The sequence below is a fragment of the Xenopus laevis genome, chromosome 8L (assembly GCF_017654675.1).
Source record: "Xenopus laevis strain J_2021 chromosome 8L, Xenopus_laevis_v10.1, whole genome shotgun sequence".
NCBI classification, from domain to species: domain Eukaryota; kingdom Metazoa; phylum Chordata; class Amphibia; order Anura; family Pipidae; genus Xenopus; species Xenopus laevis.
The window spans coordinates 117353528-117374175 of record NC_054385.1 but is presented as its reverse complement, the minus strand read 5'-3'; the positions used below and the strand labels follow the sequence as shown (position 1 = coordinate 117374175).

General features: G+C 40.1%; 1 protein-coding gene across 3 annotated transcripts; it reads right to left on the bottom strand.

Moving 5' to 3' along the window:
* Positions 1-4122: 4122 nt before the first annotated feature.
* On the bottom strand, positions 4123-13624 carry MGC108147.L (MGC108147 protein L homeolog). 3 transcript variants are annotated; one of them, XM_018229180.2, is made up of 3 exons: positions 13382-13624; positions 7599-7657; positions 4123-5370 (listed from the first exon to the last, which is right to left on the bottom strand). In XM_018229180.2, the coding sequence occupies exons 2-3, from the start codon at positions 7651-7653 to the stop codon at positions 4736-4738; spliced, it is 690 nt and encodes a 229-aa protein (XP_018084669.1). In that variant the 5' UTR covers positions 7654-7657; positions 13382-13624; the 3' UTR covers positions 4123-4735. The 3 variants fall into 3 exon arrangements, with proteins under 3 accessions (XP_018084669.1, XP_041428077.1, NP_001089313.1); XM_041572143.1 differs by having other exon boundaries at positions 7595-7657; positions 13382-13584; NM_001095844.1 differs by lacking the exon at positions 13382-13624 and having other exon boundaries at positions 7595-7658.
* Between the last annotated feature and the right edge of the window lie 7024 nt (positions 13625-20648).

The following is a 20648-nucleotide window of genomic DNA, read 5'->3' as shown; positions in this document are numbered from 1 at the left end:
TTAGATAAAAAAAAATCAGTCTTTTAGATTGACTTTCTCCTGGCGATCCTCACACAGTCTCTCAGCTGCAGTCAAAAAAATCTTCATCAATTGTATATGGATCGGCGCCTATGGCCACAGAGAAAAATAAAAAAAAATAATGCAGTGTAGTTAAATATTGCGCCTGGGGGCACATTTACCTAGGCTTAGCCACAATTCAACTGCCGAATTGAAATCCTTCGACTTCGAATATCGAAGTCGAATGATTTAGGGCAATTCATTCGATTAAATCCTTTGAATCGAACGATTTGAAGGATTTTAATCCTTCTATCAGAAAATTGTTAGGAAGCCTATGGGGAACTTCCTCATAGGCTAACATTGGGCTCAGTAGGTTTTAGGTGGCGAACTAGGGGGTCAAAGTTTTTTTTAAAGAGACAGTACTTCGACTATCGAATGGTCGAATAGTCGAACGATTTTTAGTTTGAATCGTTCGATTCGAAGTCGAAGGTCGAAGTAGCCCATTAGATGGTGGAAGTAGCCAAAAAAAACATTCGAAATTCAAACCATTGTTCCTCTATTCCTTCACTCGAACTAAGTAAATGGGCCCCCTGGTGTCCGGATCTAGTTTTTAGGTGTAGTTCCCCTTTAAACCTTCCACAAGATTCTTTTGCATCCAATCTTTTTCCACCACCATACGGTCAAATTGACTACTCACAAGACGATAATACGATATAATGCCCGTTGTATTAGCAGATCTCCGTTCCCTTCTGGGTTGGCTCACGGGTTCCAATGTGGAAAATATAAATCCTGGATAGTGTAATACTGTTTATTTAAAGGAGAAGGAAATGCTTTGTGCACTGGGGGGTCAAATGTTAGGCCCCCCCAAGTGAATGTATTTACTTACCTGAAACCCGGGCCGGTGCTCCTATCAGCAGAAAACTGCACCAATGGAGTCAATGGGAGAGGGCCTTTACATAATTCGGAGCTTTCTGGATAACAAGTTTTTGGATAATGGATCCCATTCCATACTAATATCTCTCAAAGGGCATTGCTAGTTAACACAAATTTCTCTCTTTGCTCTGTTTACTGTTTAAAGAACTGCTGTCACTTTTAAAACACAGTAAAATGTATTCTATTTTTTTTAAAATGCTAAGACATAAGCAATAATATTAACTGCTTATATAATAATTTTTTTAACAAGAGCGACACCTGCCAATCAGTTTTCCAACTGTGATCCAGTCTGTATAAGGTGCCAGAAGAACAACAGAAAACTGTCCTGCCGTTGCTGTGTATTGGACAGACATTAGAAACATGTCTGATCTCTTTCCTATACAGAACAACGTCAGATTAGTTCTTTGTTTTTCTTTCTTCTGACATGTTCTGCCGAGTGGATCACAGAAAACTGTCCAGAATGGTACAAAATTCATTATATCAGCTCTACATGTTTCTGAAAATATCTTGGAATTAAAAAAAATGTATGTAATTTTACATTAATTAAATTAAAGATTTATATTTCCTTATTTGTTATGTTGTATGTGTGGGAAACCATTATTAGATCAATGCTTAATCATTTCTGGCATGCTGTGTTTCCCTGCTGGGAATTAAAAAAAATCCTCTGCTACTTTTTATAACACTGTGTAAAAAACGATATATTTATAAAGCTGGACAGCAGCGTGGGAGTCGCAAGTAAATATTAGTGTCAGAAGTAGTGTAAGCATCATAAATTAGCTTGATCGTAACATTGTCGTTTCTGCATATGGAGTTTTCTATGCAAGATTCTTACACTTAGGCATCTTTTTTTCCTGTGTTTTTTATAAACTTCATATGAGGGTAACTGGAATAGGCACATTAACTCTTTTACAGTTTGGTGTAATTTTAAACAATGCAACAGCATAAATATATGGGTCACTGCACATGAATTTAAAAGGTTTGTTCACCTTTGAGTTACATTCAAGTATGACATAGAGAGTGATATTCTGAGACAATTTGCAATTGGTTTTCATTTTTTATTTTTTGTGGTTTTTGAGTTATTTCGATTTTCGTTTTTATTCGGCAGCTCTCCAGATTGCAGTTTCGACAGTTTGATTGCTAATTACCAAATTACCGTAACAACCATGCACTGACTTAAATAAGAGACTGAAATATGAATAGTAAAAGTAAGAGGATGAGTAATAAAAAGTAGCAATAACAATAACCAATTTACATAGGGTCGAATATCGAGGGTTAATTAACCCTCGATATTCGACTGGCGAAGTTAAATCCTTTGAGTTCGAATATCAAAGTCGAAGCATTTACCGCAATTAGTTCGATGGAACGATTTTTCGTTTGATCGAACTAATTGCGGTAAATCCTTCGACTTCGATATTCAAACTCGAAGGATTTAACTATTAACGATTAATCGAATGATTCGAAAGATTTTAATCCATTGATTTAACGATTTTTCTTCGCCTAAAAAATGCTAATAAAGTCTATGGGGACCTTCCCCAAAGGCTAACATTGACTTCGGTAGCTTTTAGGTGGCGAACTAGGGGGTCGAAGTTTTTTCTCAAAGAGACAGTACTTCGACTATCGAATGGTTCGATTTGAGGGTCGAAATAGCCAATTCGATGGTTGAAGTAGCCAAAAAAAAACATTCGAAATTCGAAGTTTTTTTTATTGGATTCCTTCACTCGAGCTAAGTAAATGTGCCCCCAGATGTGTAGCCTTACAGAGCATTTGTTTTTATATGGGGTAAGTGAACCCCCCACCCCCATTTCAAAGCTGGAAAGAGTCAGAAGAAGAAAAAGGGCAATAGAAAAGTTGCATGGAAGCTTATTTTTTAAAGGTCGGATACTAGTGGTTTTAGAGGTTTTTGAAACCACAAATAAACTCAGAAACCCTAAAACCCCGAATGTCATTGAATTTATTAAAAGTGCCGATCATAAAAGTACGAAAAAAATGAAAAAAAGCACTGGATGGCTGACTTGTTTATTTTTTAGTTGTATGTACTATGTTTTGAAATGACTCTAAATGGTACAGCTTTTATGTAGCAACTGTCCACAGTGCAAGGTGGAGGTTGTATTGTTACATGTCTGCTTACTGTATCGCACTACTTGATCGCTGCTTTTCACTTGAATGTTGAACAAATAAAACTGAAGTTTAAAAAAAAAAAAAAATCACTGGATGATCCAGGCTTTTATAGCGCCTCGACAACCTTTACTTGGCGAAGTTTTGCCTTAGAGGTTTTTGTGATTTTTACACTTAATAAATCTTGAATTTTTAGAGCTTTCAGGATATCCACAATTCGTTGAAAAACATGAAATTCAGTCAGTGGCGATTCTGACTAAGGAGCCGCCTGAGGCGGCTCCTGCAATGCCGCCCCCCCTCACCAACTTACGCGTCGGGAGGGGAGGCAGAAACACTATTGCGGAGAGCGCAATTTCGCTCTCTCACAATAGTACAGCCGAATTTCGGGGTTCAAAAACCAGAAATTCGTCTCTTAAAGGTGCAGGAGCGGCTTTTTGCCGCCCCTGGAATCCTTTCAGGTGCTGCCGCCTGTGGCGAGCGGCTCAGCTCGCCTCGTTGGCGGCACGCCCCTGAATTCAGTTACTAGTAAATGTGATTGAAATTTTTTCTAAGTCCCAAAAAGCGCTGGCGACTTTTCAGTTTTTCAGGGTGGTAGGCTGCAAAAGATCGTAAATGTTTTTTAGGGTAACCGGCTTCCCCCCTACATTTCCTAACATATGTCACATAAACTATACACTGGGCTCATGTGAAGGGCAATATAACAACTCTATTTTATTTTATTAAGCTTCCCTGGGTTTATGTAATGTATTTGTGTAATGTATAATGTATTTGCTGCAACATACAGTATACTTCCATTGAAATTTAACTTCCGGCTATATTCAAATTAGCCAACGCTAGCGCAACATCGCTTTGCTTGCCGAATTAACGCCAGTGAAACTTTGCCATCGTTCCGCGCCCTGGATGCAACTTCTCATTTAGTGAATTAGCGTTCTCCTGGCGAATCTTAGCCTGCCGAAGTGTGGCGATGTGAGCGAAGCCGTCGCTGGCGAATATCCGCAGGTTAGTGAATTTGCCCCTAAGACAGATAACTGCAGTCTGTGTGTAGCAAGATAAATAAACGATCATGGCACTCATAGCTTTCATTTAATGCTATTTTATTGGTAAATGAGTATATTATTACTATTCCTTTAATATACCCATAATCATGTCATTGTGCAGATACAATATAGTGGTAGATGGTGCAAATGGTAATCATGAAATACATAATTTACAGTAATAACATGCACTTTTATAGAGAAGTCGGCTGATGGTGCCAGTCTCGATAAGTGTTTTACATAAAAGTGTTTCATATATAAGCAGGTAGAAAAGGCAGCTCTGATTGGGCAAATATTATCGATTCCGGGTTAATCCTGTCATCTCATTGGAGGGGAAGATGTTCAATCCTTATCTGTTACCAATTTAACTGGAGGAGGATGCCAAGAGAGTAGAACCATATGTGACATTAGTGTTATCTAAGTAGGGGTTCAACTCCACCCAAAGTACTATCTGTATGGGGTGCAGATAAACCCCTCGTTTTGGCAGAGTTTGAATACATAAATATAAATAGTGAGCATCAGGTGAAGACAAACTGCAGCCTCCAGTTGCTGGGGGAATGCTAGGATTTTACAGTTTAAAACAGACGGCTGCATTTTTTACATATAGTTTAGGCATCCCCCTAAGAATACTAGACAGCTCAGGGGTCTCTTCATGCTTAACAATAGCCTAGCCTGGAACTATATGTACACATAGGTTTAGGTTGGACAATGACTTCTCCATTTATAATGTAGTTCAGACGGTTCCAGCTAATGACATTCCCATCTATACCACTATGGTCTGCCTCTCTCATGTCGTCAAGAGACAAAACCCTATTCCACATATGGAAATCACAAATTTCCCCTTGAAAGGAAGTATTAGGATCCCACTCAGTCCCATAATACATCTGCATCTGACCCAGGGAAATACCTTCCTGGAGATCAATAGAAAAACCTTTATTCACTACTCTTCGAGGGTAGACTTTTCCATTAACCCTAAGCTGTAGAACTCCAGTGTCAGAGTCCCAGGTCACACACCTGTGTATCCACTCCAGAACATCTGCCTTATCTGGAATGGATACATAGGTATTATTCATATAGATATTTAAATAACTCGATCCTTGCTGGAAAATAACAAACGGGTTGTAGATCTGTGACTCTGGGGTGCCCGTGTTAAAAAAGGCATATCTTCCACCTTCTGTGTAGCTCCTAAAGCAAACGGTGAGTTTATTTAAAGGTTCAGTCACCATTGGTTTCAGAACCACATAATCATCAGCAGAACTTCTGGGGAAGAGGAAGACACTTCTAGCCATGTCTAGAGAAAAGAAGAGAAGGAGTTTGTGGGGGGAAAGGGAAACAAGATAATACAGTTAGAAACCTTACAGCCAAAAGAAAAATAACTCACAAAAATAAACAAATTAAAAGATTAATCTTGAAGGTAATAGAGTTTAGCCTCCATTCCAACATAGGGGTTTGTGTTGAACATTTTGTCAATTGTTTTACCTCTAAATAATTTTTTGCACTAAATGAGAATTGAAACCACCTTCACTTTCCAGCATCCTGGTTCTGCTGAGTCACTGTTTGCAGAAGAGATCAAGGCAGGTGTTAGGCAATTTAGCCATGGTTTAGTATTTGCATGGACCCATATCCCTTTTTGCACAGATCATTTTAAAATGGGTGTACAAAAGATAATTATGCGCACACAATTCACATTATGTGATTATGTGATTTACATTCTAAAGACTAGCGAATACCAAACCGAATCCGAAAGGTTGGGAAGGGGAAAACATTTTTTACTTCCTTGTTTTCTGACAAAAAGTCATGTGATTTCCTTGCCCGCCCCTGATTTGCATATGCAAATTAGGCTTCGGATTCGGTTCGGCTGGGCAGAAGGATTCAGCCGAATCTTAAAATTTGCTATCGCCTGTTTATGTGTGTAATAGGGTAAAATGTTGATGGTTTAATATAAATGTTTAAAGGGATACTGTCATGGGAACATTTTTTTTTCAAAACACATCAGTTAATAGTGCTGCTCCAGCAGACTTCTGCACTGAATCCATTTCTCAAAAGAGCAAACAGATTTTTGCATATTTAATTTTGAACTCTGGCATGGAGCTAGACATACTGTCAGTTTCCCAGATGCCCCCAGTCATGTGACTTGTGCTCTGATAAACTTCAGTCACTCTTTACTACTGTACTACAAGTTGGAGTGATATCACCCTCTCCCTCCTCCCTCCCCAACAGTCTAACAACAGGACAATGGGAAGGTAACCAGATAGCTGCTGCCTGATAGATAGATAGATAAGAACAACACTCGATAGTAAAATTCAGGTCCCACTGCGACTCCTAAAGTTAAATTGAGTAGGAGAAACAACAGCCTGTCAGAAAGCAGTTCCATCCTAAAGTGCTGGCTCTTTCTGAAAGAACATGACCAGGCAAAATGACCTGAGATGGCAGCTACACACCAATATTACAATTAAAAAAATACACTTGCAGGTTCAGGAATGAAATTTTATATGGTAGAGTGAATTATTTGCAGGGTAAAAAGTGTAATTTAGAAATAAAAACTACATCATAAAAATAATGACAGAATCCCTTTAAAGGAGAATTCAACCCTAATGTTAAAAAAAACCCTGCCCCTCTACACTACATAGACCCCCTTCCTCCTCCCCCCAGTGTTACCCTGGGCAAATGCCTCTTATGTTCTACATACCCTTTGGTGCAGATTCAGTCATTGGAGTTCACGGGCGCCATCTTCAGCCACTTTGAATTTGCACCGAGGGGTAAGTAAAGCATTAGGGGCATTTGCCCAGGGTAACACTTAGGCTGGGGGGAGGAGGGAAAGGGGTGGGTAGGGTTTTTTAACATTAGGGTTAACTTCTCCTTTAAGTAATGGTTAATGCACATTTTCAGGTTTGCCACTAGGGGGAGCTAGAGAACAACAGTTTTAAGGGAAAGGCCCCAGTGAGTGGAGATTAGGCTCTGCAGTAGTAGAGTCATCTCCAAGAAGAGGTACTGAGCCTAGGTAGTGTGTGGCCTAGTTGTGTAATAGTACTCTCTAGGGAGTGTAAGAGAGCTAGGTAACTAGCATGGGCAGCTATGGCCCCATATAGGAGTTAGTGGGCATAGTGTTCCCAGCGGGAATCCCGCAAGCCAGGGCATAAGTGGAAAGGCTAGATCCGGATTGAGCCGGCAAGGGCCGAAGAGGGGTGCCTGCGAGCGTGTGTCCGCCTTGCAGTGTGTTGTTACGGGCAATGTTCTGCAAAAGGCTAGGAGATTGAGTCCTGTGAATGTGCTGCTGTTCTGCTGAAGGTGTTGACAAATAAAGAGAATATGATTGAACTACAACTCTCTGCCTGGTGTGCTTCCCCCACACAAAAAGGTTGGTGGTACATCAAGGGTTAACACGGGTACGGCACAGGAAATATTTTTCCCCGTTATATGTTAAGAGGGTATTTTTTTTCTATCAGCTCTTTGCACCATGGTTAGATGATGAGGGATAGGCATTCGTTTCCACATATTTAGACCTCCTTACTTACTTACATTCTTGTGCAGTGGATCCAACGAAGAACAAAAGGTAAAGGACTTGCATCTCCATGTTCCTAAATAACAGTAAATTGAATTTTTGAATTCAATAATTAATATCATAGCCCAGAAATAAGCTACAATAATTAGTATGTGCCTCCTGGAAACCCCTTTAATAATGCAGTCACCTGATGATGTGATTACATAGAGCTGCATACTTGCCATAGAACCATTTGATAAACACACCAGATCTTTCAAAGCATACATTTTATATCAGGTACAGATATGGGACCTGTTATACAGAATGCTTGGGACCTGGGGTTTTCCAGATCTTTCTGTAATTTGGATCTTCATACCAACTAGAAAATCATGTAAACATTAAATAAACCATATTAAATAAACCCAATAGGCTGGTTTTGCTTCCAATTAATTTATATCTTAGTTGGGATCAAATACAAGCTACTGTTTTATTATTATTTTACTTTTTAAAATTTTTAATTATTTTGATGAAATCTATGGGAAAGGGCCGTTCCGTAATTCGTATCTTTCTGGGTAATGGGTTTCAGGATAAAGGATCCCATACCTGTATTCAAATCCATCACTATTGCTTTGTAACAGTTCCCAGTGGGCATATTCAGCCTAAGTCAGAGTGATAATTGTATAGGGCCTTTAAAGGAAAACTATACCCCCAAAATGAACACTTAAGCAACAGATAGTTTACATCATATTAAGTGGCATATTAAAGAATCTTACCAAACTGGAATATATATTTAAGTAAATATTTCTCTTTTACATCTCTTGCCTTGAGCCACCATTTTGTGATGGTCTGTGTGCTGCCTCAGAGATCACCTGACCAGAAATACTTCAACTTTAACTGTAACAGGAAGAAGTGTGGAAGCAAAAGACACAACTAATTGGCTCATGTGACCTAACAAGTATGGTTTGTTGGTATGTTTGTGTGCACGGTGAAATGTACAATCCCAGGGGGCGGGCTTTATTTTTTAAAATGGCAATTTTCTATTTATGATTACCCAATGGCACATAATACTAGAAAATTATATTATTATGAAAATGGTTTATTTACATGAAGCAGGATTTTACATATGAGCTGTTTTATGCAATATCTTTTTATAGAGACCTACATTGTTTGGGGGTATAGTTTTCCTTTAATGCTTTGCCTGACAAGTACGTATCCCATACATGCCGGCAGGCAAATGCTCTAAGTGCCAAGAACGTATCTAATAGAGCAAAACCCTCTGCATCTGAGGCTTTTGCCACTTCTGCAGAGGGTTAGGGAGTTGTACACCACCCTAGGCAATGAGCTTCTAGGTCAGTCCTGTAACTCAATCATCACAGGACTGGTCTTCTTACCAGACCGCATGGAGGACTTTAAGACTGCACTGACAACGAAGATCTCTAACTTCAGCACCCGCCCACTCACTTTCTGCTACGTGTTCTCTGCAGATCTTGGGACCTTGGGAACTTTTTAGTTCTTCATTTTTATCATTTTGCCTCTTGTTTTTCCCCTAAGAACTGTCAATTTCACAGCGTGATTATTGGATCGAGTATTCTGACCACTAGCCACGCTGTTGGATCATTTATTTTGTTATTTCATTGATTTGTCTAATTGTATTTGATTTTCGTGATTTTATTACAGTTTCATGCTTGCATTGTTGTTAGTTATGTTCATTTTAGCATCGTTTTGCAGTTTCACAGTTTGGAGTAGAAATACATCATTTGGATTCGTCAGAATGTGTACTTTACAAAAATATATATTTTTTTGAGGGGTTCTTTGTTCTGTTAGGGTTTTGCGGCACAGTATAGTATACATAGTCATGGGGCTTTGTTTACAGAAGGCCAATTGGCAGCCAAGAAAATTCATATGCAATATTTTGATTTGGGCTCCGCATATGCCAGTTGCTTTGATATATCTATGCACATTGGTCATCAAACGGTTCAGTAGACCCTTGGCATCAATATTTTGGGTGTTTTCCAATTGTATGTAAGAAATTGGGTGAGATAAATGTGGGCAATTACAATATTTTTTTGGTGATTTTCAAAAATGTAATAGAAACCGCTGCCTTTAGCGTAGCTTTGCAGTTGGGTAGTATGGAGTAGAAAGACACAGGAATTACCTATTTTGGACCATAACTTTTTGTAGCTTTTATTCCACATAAAACTGGCAGTGTTAATGAGTGTAACTGTAAGCCTATCAAACAAGTATGCACAAGATACATTTTGGGGTCTCAACATGCTAAATACTTATAAACCAATGTACATTGGGTATCAAAATGTTCAGCGGACCCAGTGTTCATATTTGTGGTGTTTTATCTTGGTACCTAATAGTATGTGGGAAAAAAACATGCTGCCAGTTGGAAGTTTTTTTGGAAATGTCAAATCTATTAAATTGCCAAATTTAGGAAAGGTTTGCTGCTTGGTGCTTTGGAGTAGAAAGAAACGCATACCCAATTTGGATTCAGGGGAATGTCTACTTTCCAAAAATATATGGTTTTCTGGGCTGAACATACTTTTTTTCTATCTTTGCCCCTTAAAAAATGCCATAAATGCGTTGATTTTGAAATGACAGACCATGTGGAGGTGTCTTCATTTTGGGGCCCCTATATGCCACGTGCTTGGGTACACCTGAATATCAAACTGTTCAGTGGACCCCAGGCTTTCATATTTGGTGTTTCACAATGGTACCTAATGATCAGTGGTGGATTAAGGACATGTGAGGCCCCTAGGTTACACTTTCCACAGGGCCCCCTTCTATGGTAGGGAACGCAAAGCCATGGCGCGCGCAAATACCACACCCATTAAAAAAATTCTTTCATGCCAGTATTAAATGGATAATCGAAATATTATATGTAGATCTGACAGTATACTACATTTACTACAAAAATGGATAATTAGCATATTAACTCTAGCTGTTAGTATAATGACCAATGGCCAATGAGCACTCCATTGATTCCAGACAAGTAAGATGACTAAAAACATGGCCAACTGTGCAGAAATTATTTCACTGTGTGCAGACATTATTTCACTGTCTGCAGGCTACAAAAAATATTATTTCACTGTCTGCAGAAATTATTTCACTGTCTGTAGGCTACAAAAATTATTATTTCACTGTCTGCAGGCCACAAAAATTATTTTACTGTCTGCAGAAATTATTTCACTGTCTGCAGGCTACAAAAATTATTTTACTGTCTGCAGAAATTATTTCACTGTCTGCAGGCTACACAAATTATTTTACTGTCTGCAGAAATTATTTCACTGTCTGCAGGCTAGAAAAATTATTTTACTGTCTGTAGAAATTATTTCACTGTCTGCAGAAATTCTTGACCCAATTTGGATTCGATGGACTGTGTACTTTCCAAAAATATATGGTTTTCTGGGGTGAATATACTTTTTTTGTAGATTTGTCCCTCATACAATGATGTAAATGTGTTGATTTTGCAGAATCTGGAATTACAGAACTGATGGCTCAGGTAGGGTGTCTTCATTTTGGGGCCCCTATTTGCCACATACACATTGGTCATCAAACTGTTCAGGGTGTTTTGGTAGCTAATGATATGTAGGAGATATGATTCTGTAGACTGGAAGCTTTGAGGTCGTTTTTCAAAAAATCACAAATTTATATAAAAAAATGATAAATTTAAGAAAGAGTTGCAGCTTGGTCGTTTTGAGTACATATATATAATTACCCATTTTTGATTTGCCAGAATCTGTTGTTTCTAATAATGGGTACTTTTGTAGAATAAACCTACTGTTATTGGAATGTTTGGCCTTGAAATCAGAAGTATGTATGCCGTCTTGTGGAGTGGTGAAGTGAGAAATTTCCATATAACTATATACATTTGGTATCTGCACGTTCAGGAGACATAGACCTTTTCAAATCGGTGTTCACGTACATAAAATAAATGATGTTTCTGATATATGTCTTTGTATTAGGGGAAACATGATTTTTGAAAAAAATTTAGACACTATAGAAGTTGTAATTACTCCAAAATTCTAGCATATTTTGAAAGCTCAGGTTGTCCTGAAAAAAACTTTATATAGTTTTCCTGGGTAAACTGAAAGACCCTCCCAGGAAAGGCCCCTAGTGTGAAAGAGCGCAACATGTTCAAAAATGGTCTGGCAATAAAAGAACCAAATCAGCTGGCAGTGAAAGGGTTAATAAATACTAGCACTTGTTAAGGAAGAGGGAGGCAGTGTGTAATGTGTAATCCACCATTTTATACTTTGTTTACTGACTTCCTTTCTTCTTGAATTGCTACAGAGAACTGAGACCTATGGTGGCCCCATTGTTAGAGGGCAGGGGAGGCACAAATGCTTACACCCTCTTGCCGCTAACTGCTCCTCCAACATTCAGACATGCAAGCTAGGCAGAAGCAGCAGACACACTTCTCTGCACTTTACACCAAATTTTCTATTTCTGTTCATGGTTTACATAAAAGAACCCCTGCTGCCATTGCATAATTGGCATTTACCTCTCATAAAATAGGCATATACTGTAAGATATGTGGCCTCACTTATAATAAGGATATTTGCTTGACCAACATAGTCTGTGATAAATAAACCTGTTTTGAAACATAGCGGCCAAGTTGGCAGCTTTTAGGGCTCTTACACATGAGCGTTTTGACCTGCGCTCCCCTGCATCCCGTTTTTTGGCGTTCAGCCGCAGGGGAGCGCAGGAATAGACGCAAGTCATTATTTGAAATGGGGCTGTACTCACTCAGGCGCATGTAGGCGCCGAACGCAGGAAAAATGCAGCATGTTGCGTCTGAACCTGCGTTCGGCGCCTACACGCGCCTGAGTGAGTACAGCCCCATTTCAAATAATGACTTGCGTCTATTCCTGCGCTCCCCTGCGGCTGAACGCCAAAAAATGGAACGCAGGGGAGCACAGGTAAAAACGCTCATGTGTAAGAGCCCTTATTGGAACATGAATGACCAGCTTTATCCTATTATTTATCCAAGTGTATATCTAGAATCCAAGTGGTAATTCTAGGTGAGGAGAATTTCCAGTGACTTCTAATATCCTTATCATTTACAGTAGGGGGGTACATTATCCCTTATAATACATGAGTGATACTCAGAGTTCTCTGTATAACTCAGCCTGCAGCCTTGTGCCTTTATATGGTCACAGAACAACCCCTCAGTGACTTCTAATATCCTTATCATTTACAGTAGGGGGTACATTATCCCTTATAATACATGAGTGCTACTCAGAGTTCCCTGTATAACTCAGCCTGCAGCCTTGTGCCTTTATATGGTCACAGAACCTCTCAGTGACTTCTAATATCCTTATCATTTACAGTAGGGGGTACATTATCCCTTATAATACATAAATGATACTCAGAGTTCCCTGTATAACTCAGCCTGCAGCCTTGTGCCTTCATATTGTAGGTCATATATCCCATTACACAGCCTGGGGACAGTCTGCTTGTCTTCATGGGGTTCTCATATCGAATGTTCCTCTAGTTACAGAAATTAATCATATCTAAGGCACATCCAGCTACATACAAAGCTTTGGATACATGTACTTAGCTAAGATAAGTTTAGACATAATAGCCCTTAAAGACATTTAGAAAGCTGATTCCCTATAACTAGCTCATATTATGAAACTTGGAAAATAGGAGTATAATGGTGGAAGCTGTTTACAGAAGCAAATATAAGAAATGCTCATACAAAGGAAAGAATGTTCTAATTTCTTAGAATGAATACTGTATCATGGACTTTCCAACCTAAATCTAAATCATCAGCCCAATAAAGTGAATTGAACAAGTAAACTCTATTTACCTGGTATATTAGTGAGTGAGGATCCTGTACGAGGAGCAGGAAAGGAATGGCTGTATCTTTGTTGGAATCCCAGAGAACTGATTATGGGAACCAGGGCTCCTCCTTATATATTCTGTGCACCCTAGTTATAGAGTTTGTGGGATATATAGTCTGTATTTAACACTTATAAAAGGACATTATTGACGGAGCAACTACAGTTCCCAGAAATCTTTAGTTCATGGGTGAAACTGGCTGTTGCCATGTGCCTTGTGGTGCAACACAAGAAGCAATGAAAATGGAAACAAAAATAAGTTAAAAAGGATGCAATGAATCAAATGCACTGACACTTACGCCATCTCTAAGCACAACAGCTGTATGAGGGACATGTACCAAATGTCATCCTTGTATACAGCCCCCATAAGGCTATAACTCTGGTTTTGCCTATTATTTTAATTAGGAAGCATTTGGGATTTTTGTTAATTATTGCTCTAAAAAGGGCAAAGTGAATGAAAATGAATCTAACATTCTACTTCCTGAATAGCTAAGTCAAAGAAATTAGCAGCCCACTAATAAACCTCTGTATAAAGAGCTGCTCTAAACAGGCTGTAGCAGGGGAAGAGAGAGGCGCTTGGTTTTGTTTATACAGAGGCTTCTCAATGGACTGCTGGTTTGCTTTTACATTGACTCTGCTGCCCCTGTTGTGCACAAAAGAAAATGCTCTGCAATATCTTGGCATTTAGATGTGTAAACACGTCATTTTACATCAACCACACCCTTGGTGTATCTCATTAAATATAATCCGGTGGCAAAGAATAACGCCTCCGCTTTTTTGTTTACTGGAGTCATTGACCCCCAACATCATACATCATTTTTAGGTGGAGGATTGATAAAGCCATAATAGGAAGGTTAATGAGTCAAAAACTGTTCAAAACATATTATGAAGAACTCTTGGTCTACATTATTTATTTTCCATGGGTTTTGACTTATTAGCCTTACTATTCTGAATCATTGACCCCCTTCTACAAGAAGATTTAGTTTTTAGTATTGGTATTCCTATTCCTAACTATGATTGCTTATCTTTCTCATTGGGCCCTCAAAAATGCACCCTCCTTTCTGCTTCCAACTAGTGATGGGCAAATTTATTCGGCAGGCGCGAATTTGCGGCGAATTTGCGCGATTCGCCACCAGCGAATAAATTCGCAAAACGCCCGCAAAAATTTGCGGCAAAAATTCGCCGGCGTCAAAACATTTTTTCCGAAAAAACGGACGCAGGCGTAAAAAACGGGCGCCGGCATAAAAAAAACGGGTGCCGGCGTCAAAAACGGGCGCCGGCGTCAAAAATGAGACGCCGGCGCTGTTTCACTAATTTTTCACGGAACCAACCCGGCGCAAATTCGCTGCCTGGTTTCTACTGCATTTAAACTCTAGCAACCAGACTGCATGTGATATCCCAAACCTCATAATAACAGTCTCATCTGATATGATATATTAAATATAAATAAATTGATGAGAGGCTATAATAAATAAAACAGCATGTCACAAAGTTAAAAAAAAAAAAATTACTTATCTGACAGAGGGTGGAATAACCCTGAAGATATAGCTGATTCTCTAGGAGACAAGGATTTGGGACTTGTTTGGGACACCTTGGATTGAAGTCTATTAAAAGAGACCAATATTGTATAGTCAGCTCAAGATTAAATCAGAAAACAGGTCAAGGAAAAAAGAGCACAATTAAATGTAAAGAAACAGGCAATAGCCATAGCAGGCAGCATTAGAGTGACATAGCAGGCAACATAAAGCTATGGCAGGCCAAAATCTTGGTAGGCAGCTCAAGTTCAAATCCAACCCTGTGCTTAGAGGCCTTTACAAATCTGTGTATTTTATTAAATGTTCTTAATAGGGGTGTTAATATATAGGAATCATATGTTCATCAGAGTGTGATGGAGCTAGATCCCACCCTACTGGACAGAAAAAGTTGCTGCAAATATAACACTGCAACTTTTACTTTAACAGAGAATTACAGCCTGTGATTAATAAGGTAAATAAATCACTAGACACAATATATTTGGGCTTAATGATTTTTATTAGTAATTGGTTCTTCTAACAGTTTTTACTAAATGTCTAATATTGTCACATTTTATCAGAAAGAGTATTAAAAATATTACTACTGTACATTATGCACAAGATGCTGAAATATACAATTATGATTTCTTTCACATCAAAAAGATATATTTGTTTGAAAAAGTTCTTCATTCCTTTAAACCAATGTTATTAAATACCAGTAAACCCCCGATTCTCTAAAGAATCGTTAATGAAAGAATGGTAACAACAGTGAGGCAGCAAAATGCGATGGGTGCTGATTCACTCGGCATCCCCAGGCAGCAACTGGCGACGCTAATTTGTGGGGATGTAGAGTGAATCTGTGCCTATTGCTTGTTATTACCTATCTGCTATTAGAATTCTTAAATTTTGAGTTTATTGGTAGTAAAGTGTTACTGAAAAATTTCTTTATAAACAACATTTTTTGTGAAAATGTTCTCCTGTCCTTGAATGAGTTCTCCCTGGTGAGCTGTACTTAAAATCTTGACTTTAACATCAGATGAACGCTGCACTCTTGAAAATGCAACATAAAGTTGACCATGACCAAACACAGGCTCAGATAGGTAAATGCCGACTTTATCCAATGTTTGTCCTTGTGATTTGTTGATTGTCATGGCAAATGCAGCCTTAATGGGGAATTGTCGTCGTTTAAGTTTAAAAGGTAATTCCTGGTCAGAACTGGTAAGGTCAATTCTGGGAATCAAAACAGTATCACCGCTATGGGATCCTGTAAGCACTTCTGCCTTGATAACATTTTGTCTCATGCTCTTCACAACCAACCGTGTACTGTTACATAAACCTTGCTTAGTGTTAGGGTAGGGGCACACGGCGCGATTTCGCCGCGATTCTGCGCTGGGCGAGTTGTCGCTGCGTTTTTTAAGCCGAAATAGCTTTGCTAACTTTGGCGCTGGCGTCAATGCAAATCGCGGCGAAATCGCTGCGCTAATTCACACGCGGCGATTCTTTTTCTACTGTCGCCCGGAAACGCTCAGCGAGGCAACTTCGGACGACAATAGAAAACGAATCGCCGCGTGTGAATTAGCGCAGCGATTTCGCCGCGATTTGCATTGACGCCAGCGCCAAAGTTAGCAAAGCTATTTCGGCTTAAAAAACGCAGCGACAAATCGCTTAGCGCAGAATCGCGGCGAAATCGCGCCGTGTGCCCCTACCCTTAAGGTTTCTTAACAGCATGACTATTGTTCCTACTTTGAGTATAAGATTGTGTTGTGGTAATCCAGCATTGTTGATAGTGTTTAAATATTCTAATGGGAAATTAAGTTTCTCACTTTCGTCTTCAGAATCAATACAGTCAGTACTCAGAAAGACACAGCTTTGTCCAGGAAGTAATGCAATCACTTGGTTGTTTATCATGTCAACATCAATATTTTTTGGAGATAATATAGCCCGTTTTGCTAAAAATGGCCACCCACGCAGGTACGCAACCGGTTCCCCTCCTAGAGTGACGCTAGCGCCGCCATTAGACAAACTTGCAAAGGAGTAGCAAGATGGCCGACGCTTATACAGACTTTAGTGGGCGGATGACAAACTCGCAGAGGAGTAGCAAGATGGCCGACGCTTATACAGACTTTAGTGGGCGGATTTGGCAGTGGGCGGATGACAAAGTCGCAGAGGAGTAGCAAGATGGCCGATGCTTATACAGACTTTCGTGCAGGTACGCAACCGGTTCCCCTCCTAGAGTGACGCTAGCGCCGCCATTAGACAAACTTGCAAAGGAGTAGCAAGATGGCCGATGCTTATACAGACTTTAGTGGGCGGATGACAAACTCGCAGAGGAGTAGCAAGATGGCCGACGCTTATACAGACTTTAGTGGGCGGATTTGGCAGTGGGCGGATGACAAAGTCGCAGAGGAGTAGCAAGATGGCCGACGCTTATACAGACTTTCGTGCAGGTACGCAGCCGGTTCCCCTAGTGTGACGGTGAGCGCATCTGCCTCCCTAGATCCTAACCTTCCAGCGGTCGCCGCCTGAGTGAGCAGGAAAGAAGAGGCGGCGGGAGGCAGAAGGAGACGGTGAGCGCATCTGCCTCCCTAGATCCTAACCTTCCAGCGCATCTGCCTCCCCGATCCTAACCTGTTCTGATCCTAACCTTCCAGCACATCTGCTAATCGAAGGCCGCATCTATGTCTTTCGGCTGAAGTTGCGCGCGCATCTCATAGATCCTAACCGAAGTTGCGTGCGCATCTGCCTCCCCTCCACTCGGGACATAGATAGGCCTTCGGTTAGTATATAGGATAGTGCAGATATGGGATCTATTATCTGTAGGGATTCACTGAATACCAAATTTGCTTTAGGATTTGGCTGATCCTTCATGAAAGATTCAAGATTTGGCAAAATCCTGAAAAGGTGTGTAACGCCCACTTGGCTAACCCCCCCTGGTGTCAAGGTCGTACCTGCTTACCAACTCGAGTCCTGAGTCCCCTTTGCAAGGTGAAAGGGTACAGGGAATGCTTCTCTGGCAGTGCCTCCACCTAATGGGATCAGGGAATGCACCTGTGGTGGCCCCATTAGGACAACAAATCAATCACACACTTTTTTATATAACAAATAGAACTATAATATAAATATAATATGCAAATTTAAAGGGGAAGTAAAACTTTACATTCACATTAATAAAAATGCACACTACCCTAGGAACCTGCAGCAGTCCAGTCTTGGTAATTCCCTGCCAGAAAAAGTCCCGCACTACTCCATTTTGGCAGCCCAAGAGTCTCAATCCCTTGTCCCAAAACAAGGACCAGTCCTAGGTAGCACTACCTGCCCATTTACTTTTCCACTGGAAAGTATTTGCTCCCACGTGGCAGGCACACAAACACCCTGTTTCCCCAAACAGGAGATCCTAGGGCACTCACCTCAAGGGACTCACACAGACAGGTAGGCTCACACAGAGCTGGCAGGCATACACAGCGATGAAGGCTTTAGCTCCAGGCTCTCCTAGCCAAGCATATCAAGGCTTAAATCCTTCAGGTATTTGCTCCCAATGCTGCCTATAGCACTCCAGACATCCATTGCTGAACTGCAGCTCTCAACACTCTACATAGTGTAAACACGGAAATCTGGAAATCCAAACTCTAACCCTCCTGGTTGAGCTTTCAAGCACCGGAGGATCCTGCACAGCCTTAGCAGGCCAATTGAACTCCCTTAGTCTACATTTTGCCGGATAGGATTCACTATCTCCACAGTGAAACAAGGTTCAGCAGCAACCCAGTAATGATGCAAGATCAAAATCCAAATCAAGATGGATGTGTGAGCACATGGTATTCTCCTTTTATATGGGTGCACAGCGATACCTTGTGGCTTCCTTTGGGATCAGCCATGCTGCACCAATCCAAGAGCTCTGCCCCTGGAAACTCTAAGAAACCCCACTCTCAAGCCAAACAGGGGAATTCCCAGACCATGAGGTCTTAGACCGTAGGATTAACACTTCGGGTCCCTACAGGTGGATTTGGTGCATGCCTAATCATCTGTAATGCTTGATACCTAAGATGTCATCATTTGGACCACCATAGTTTCAGTCTACTAAAACTTATTTAAACATTAAAGAAAGCCAGTAGGATTGTTCTGACACCAATATGGATTAATTTAGTGTTGTTATCATCAAGTAAAAGCTACTATTTTGTTATTACAGACAAAAACAAAATCAGTTTTAAAAAACAGAATTATTTGCTAAAAATGTACTCTATAGGAGGTGGTCTTCCTGTAATTTGGAGCTTTCTGGAAAACAGGTTTCTGGAGGTCCGTTACCTATATGTAATCTTCAAGATAGTGTTTTCTAAGTGGCCTAGTAGAGAACTGTCTGGAACAAATTTAAAAAGTGCTTTATTGGTCCACAAGAAACCATTGCTCCTGCTGCCCCTGTAGCTTTCCAGCTCAGGTGTTTCTAAGTGGCCTAGTAGAGAACTGTCTGGAACAAATTTCCAAAGTGCTTTATTGGTCCACAAGAAACCATTGCTCCTGCTGCCCCTGTAGCTTTCCAGCTCAGGTACAGCAGCATTAATCGGTGCAAGACCAAGATCTGTTGACATCCAAGGCCAGTGCCCTACCATCCCACTTCCACAGCCAGTCACATGCTTACAAATCCTTCAGCCTTTTCCCTACTCCCCTGCTTGTCACTAACTTGTTCACCTCCCTCTGCTGGTAACTAGCACACTGTCCCCCTCCAGATTGTGCCACCCACCCTGTTGCAAACTTCATAACCATCTCTGTTGCCTGCCATTAGTTCCTGTCCTGGCAATAATTGCTTCTAATAGTATGTACTTTTAGGGAAATCCCTTTCCTTTGCCCTAACTTGGTTATTCAAAACTTGCCAGTGCTGGAAGGCTGCTAGTTTGGTAATGATAATGGTTGATACAATTACCCAGATATTGACTGGAGCAACTATACTGCCAGGACCGTTAATAGGAACAAGTTTATAAACATGTTGTTTGAAAGTTTTATGGCACAAGTTGTTCAGGAGGCAACCAGAAAAAAAGCTGTACTGGATCTAGTGATCTCTACTGACCCAGGACATATAGCAAATGTGCAAGTAATTGAAACCCTGGGTAACAGTGATCATAATGAGAATTAATTTTATGTCTGGTGCAAAAAAATAAATGCAAACTGGGGCAACAAAACCCCTGAATTTCACAAAAGCTAGTATTACTGCCTTGAGGGCTGCCCTTAAGCGCAGAGATTGGGGCATTGTTTTCTGCTAAACGCCCAGAACAGCAATGGGTGTCATTTAAAATGATATTAAATTATTACTGTTCTCAATTTATTCCCTTAAGAAGTAAATGTAGAAGCACCACCACCCTATGTAGCTTAATACAGATGTAAAGAAGTTATTAGGAAAGAAGAGAAAGAAATTTAAAAACAACAAGTCTGTGAGGACAAAAGCTGCATTTAATGAATATAAACACTATAAAATATGTTGTAAAAGAGCAATCAGGAAGACAAAAATAGGAAATGAGTAGTGCATTGCGGCAGAGGCTAAGACTAACCCCAAAAAGTTTTTTAAGAATATTAATAGTAAAAATATGAGGGTTGAGAGTTTATATGAGGGTTGTTGCCCCTTTTAAATAATGATACTAGTATTGTTGTAACAGATACGGAAAATGCAAATGTGCTTAATCAGTTCTTTTCTTCAGTGTTAAAGGGCATGTAAAGGCAAAAAAATAAAATCCCCTTTTTA

What these genes read in the sequence shown, in the direction of transcription:
- MGC108147.L (XM_018229180.2), bottom strand. Translation starts at nt 7,653, where the DNA reads ATGGAGATGCAAGTCCTTTACCTTTTGTTCTTCGTTGGATCCACTGCA. An exon ending in TGGATCCACTGCACAAGAAT is followed by an intron (nt 5,371 to 7,598) that starts GTAAGTAAGTAA and finishes TCTTTTCTCTAG; the next exon opens with ACATGGCTAGAAGTGTCTTC.